The 2,977-nt window shown below is 36.8% G+C and overlaps 1 protein-coding gene across 1 annotated transcript in view; it reads left to right on the top strand.

Moving 5' to 3' along the window:
- Positions 1-549: 549 nt before the first annotated feature.
- Positions 550-2,977, top strand: part of TRA2A (transformer 2 alpha homolog (Drosophila)) — a 12,624-nt gene continuing 10,196 nt past the window's right edge. Inside the window, exons 1-2 of the mRNA XM_010007582.1 lie at positions 550-1,083; positions 2,548-2,719. Of these exons, the coding sequence (XP_010005884.1) occupies positions 2,687-2,719 (33 nt within the window). The 5' untranslated portion in view covers positions 550-1,083; positions 2,548-2,686. The remainder of the gene's footprint in view (positions 1,084-2,547; positions 2,720-2,977) is intronic.

Raw genomic sequence — 2,977 nt, forward strand, 5'->3', positions numbered from 1 at the left:
ATTTTTGATATTTGATACTGAGAAGTGCATAGTTACTTGTTTTAGAGGGATATCACAGTTATTGATATCAATACTTTAATATATTTATGCTAATTAGTGTTTAGTGTATCTGTATCTTATAAAAAAATCTGAAATGGGAGGAGGGTAGCTTTGAAAATACAGTAAAACACTAAGAACTCAGCTCATTGTTAGAACATAGACACGTATATAGTTTTAAAGATTTAAAAAAAAAAAAGTTGTTTTATAGTTTCTTGCACTTTACCTGCTGGCTTTTCAATTTGGTAGATAACATCTGAACTCCAGCAGAGTTTTATAATCCCCACGTGCTTAAATATACTAAATGTTCTTTTTCCATTAAGGTTAATGTTCGTGAAGAAATTGAAGAGTTTTTTCCAAGAATGTGGAAGATAAATCAAGATAAAAGAAGGCTAATGAAAAGTATTAAAGATCAGAAAATTAAAATTGAATGGGGGAAAAAATTGAACAGAAGATTGGTCAGATAGAAGCACTTGAATGTTTTTTAAGGCTTTAATGAATTGTTTGAATTGGGGAAGAATACACGAAGTATGAAAAATGAAAAACTCAATGAAGAATGAAGAAAAGTAGAAAGCAAGAGTGAAGTAGAATTAAAAGAATCTGGAAGAATGAATGGGTCCTAGGTTAAGTAAATGTATGGTTTATGTTCCAGTGTCTGTATGATCAAGTTGTAGATGAATTTGCATGATTACTTAGTTAATAGAGAATTGGTGATCTGGTTCAAGCAGGGATCTATTTGAGGAAAGCATACAATATTAACAGTGGGTTAGCAAAATGAAATTTGTTTTGGAGGGAATTGCCTAACCATTTGTTTTTCAGGAGCAATCAATATAATAGAATTACTGTATTTTAAATGTTAGGAGTTAGGCATTTATACAACCAATACCATTTTTAATACTGTCTTTTTTGTTAGGAGTCTCGCTCCCAGTCAAAATCTCCAGCTGGGAGTCCTGCTCGTGTAAAATCAGAGAGCAGGTCAGGATCTCGCAGTCCATCGAGGGCTTCCAAACATTCTGAATCGCATTCTAGGTCAAGATCAAAATCGAGGTATGTCCAAGAAGTTATTAATGTTAATTCAGTGTTGCTGCTTCTGCCTCTTCTTTTAGTACATTGATGATGTATTTTTTTCCTCTTGCTGTAAAGATTATAAATCTACTGGGATGTTGTAACAGTACTGTGTTAATTTGTATGTTAGTGGCTATATAGGTGGACAAATTTGGGGGAAGATTCCATGAGTAATAAAGCATGGGTATGTATACAGAAAATAATACAAATAGAAGATACAATGCAGAAACTGCAACTAAAATCTGTAGATCTATCTCTTATAGAAGAGGGATAAGGGATTGCATCTCAGTTCTCTAAAAGCTTATGCCCCCTTTCCCTAGCATCTTTTTTGGTGGGGAACTTATGTAGACCCCTGCTTTAGGAAAAAAGAAAAGTCAAGTGAGAACTGCAGCAAAGGTAGTCTGGTTTAGATAAAAGGAGTAAGCTCTGTAACTGTTGGAGAAGTTCTTGACATTCATTCATCGGAGGCTTTAAAAACAAAATCAAGGCTTTAAAACAAAATCCAAAATCTAGGACTTACACTGGGCATGGATAACGTCTTGATTTATGGGAGCCTTAAGATGTAAATTAATTTTTCAATGCTGTACGACTACTTTTGTGTCCTTCCTTACCCCAGTGCAGTGGAGTGTCTTTTTTTTCCTCTCTAAATGTGTTATTAAATATTGTCTGGCTTATACTATTTATTCCTCATTTTCCTTGAACCATCGTACTGGTAAAAACAGTATTTTTAGACTGGGGGCCAGGGAAGAGGAATTACATAGTAATATGTTGTTCCTCCTGCCTGTTTTTTGGGAGAGATCAGTCATTAGTCTTCTCTATTTATGCATTTTACACCAAAGCAGCTGAAAAAGTTACTGTGCTCTGAATTCGCAAAGATGAGCCTAATCTTACAGCTTCTATTCTTGCAGCTTTTACCCAAATAACTAACTACCTGTTGTTAGAATATAATGCTTGTATGGAATCGTGCGTCTTTGATGGGATCATGCCGGTTGAAAAGAGAGCTTACCATTGGCTAGATGTTTGCAAATAAGTGCTTGAGGAATTAAGCAGGGTTTTTTTCATCTTGAATAATTTTCAAGACTAGGTGAACTTTGTAGGTGCTGCTAGATACCATGGCACTGTAGTGCGACCAGATCTTTCAACTTTTCAGCAAAACCAGCATTTACAGTGTGGCCTGTCTGGTTTCTGTATCATTTTAAACTTTGAAATTCCTGAAAACTATCATGAATATAATCCTCACTGGATGCCAAAAGTTAAAAGTCATGCTCCTAAGCAGGCTGTTAGAGATCCGTGCCATCTTTAGATGCACAGCATCTAAAGTAGAAGCAGCTTAGCTGTTTGAATTATAGAGAGCCTCTGAAAAAGAAAATTTCTATGAAGTGTAAGGCTTACAGTTCAATACATTATGTGCATATGACCTAACTAACAGCTTTCTCTTTGTTGAAGATCCAGGTCCAGAAGACATTCGCACAGACGTTACACTCGTTCCAGATCCCATTCCCATTCTCATTCCCATAGGAGACGTTCTCGAAGCAGATCATACACACCAGAATACCGTCGTCGAAGGAGCCGTAGTCATTCTCCAATGTCCAACAGGAGAAGGCACACCGGCAGCAGAGTAGGTCATGTTCATCAAGGCTGAGTATCAACAAAACAATTGCTGCTTACACCAGTGTGGTCCAAGTTACCAGCAGGCTGAATTTTGTCTGTCTTACCACTAGAGGTTACAGAAATTTGATAGGGAGGGGATGCAGCAAACTCTGTCCTTACAGCTGGGCACTTGCTTCTTGGGCCTGCAGCTGATAGGGCAGTTGTAGAAATTAACAGAAAACCATACCATTGCAAGTCATTGTGTGTAGATAGGATGACCTCTTTC

Source organism: Chaetura pelagica, unplaced genomic scaffold (assembly GCF_000747805.2).
Source record: "Chaetura pelagica isolate M959 unplaced genomic scaffold, ChaPel_1.0 scaffold10, whole genome shotgun sequence".
In the NCBI taxonomy this organism is placed as follows: domain Eukaryota; kingdom Metazoa; phylum Chordata; class Aves; order Apodiformes; family Apodidae; genus Chaetura; species Chaetura pelagica.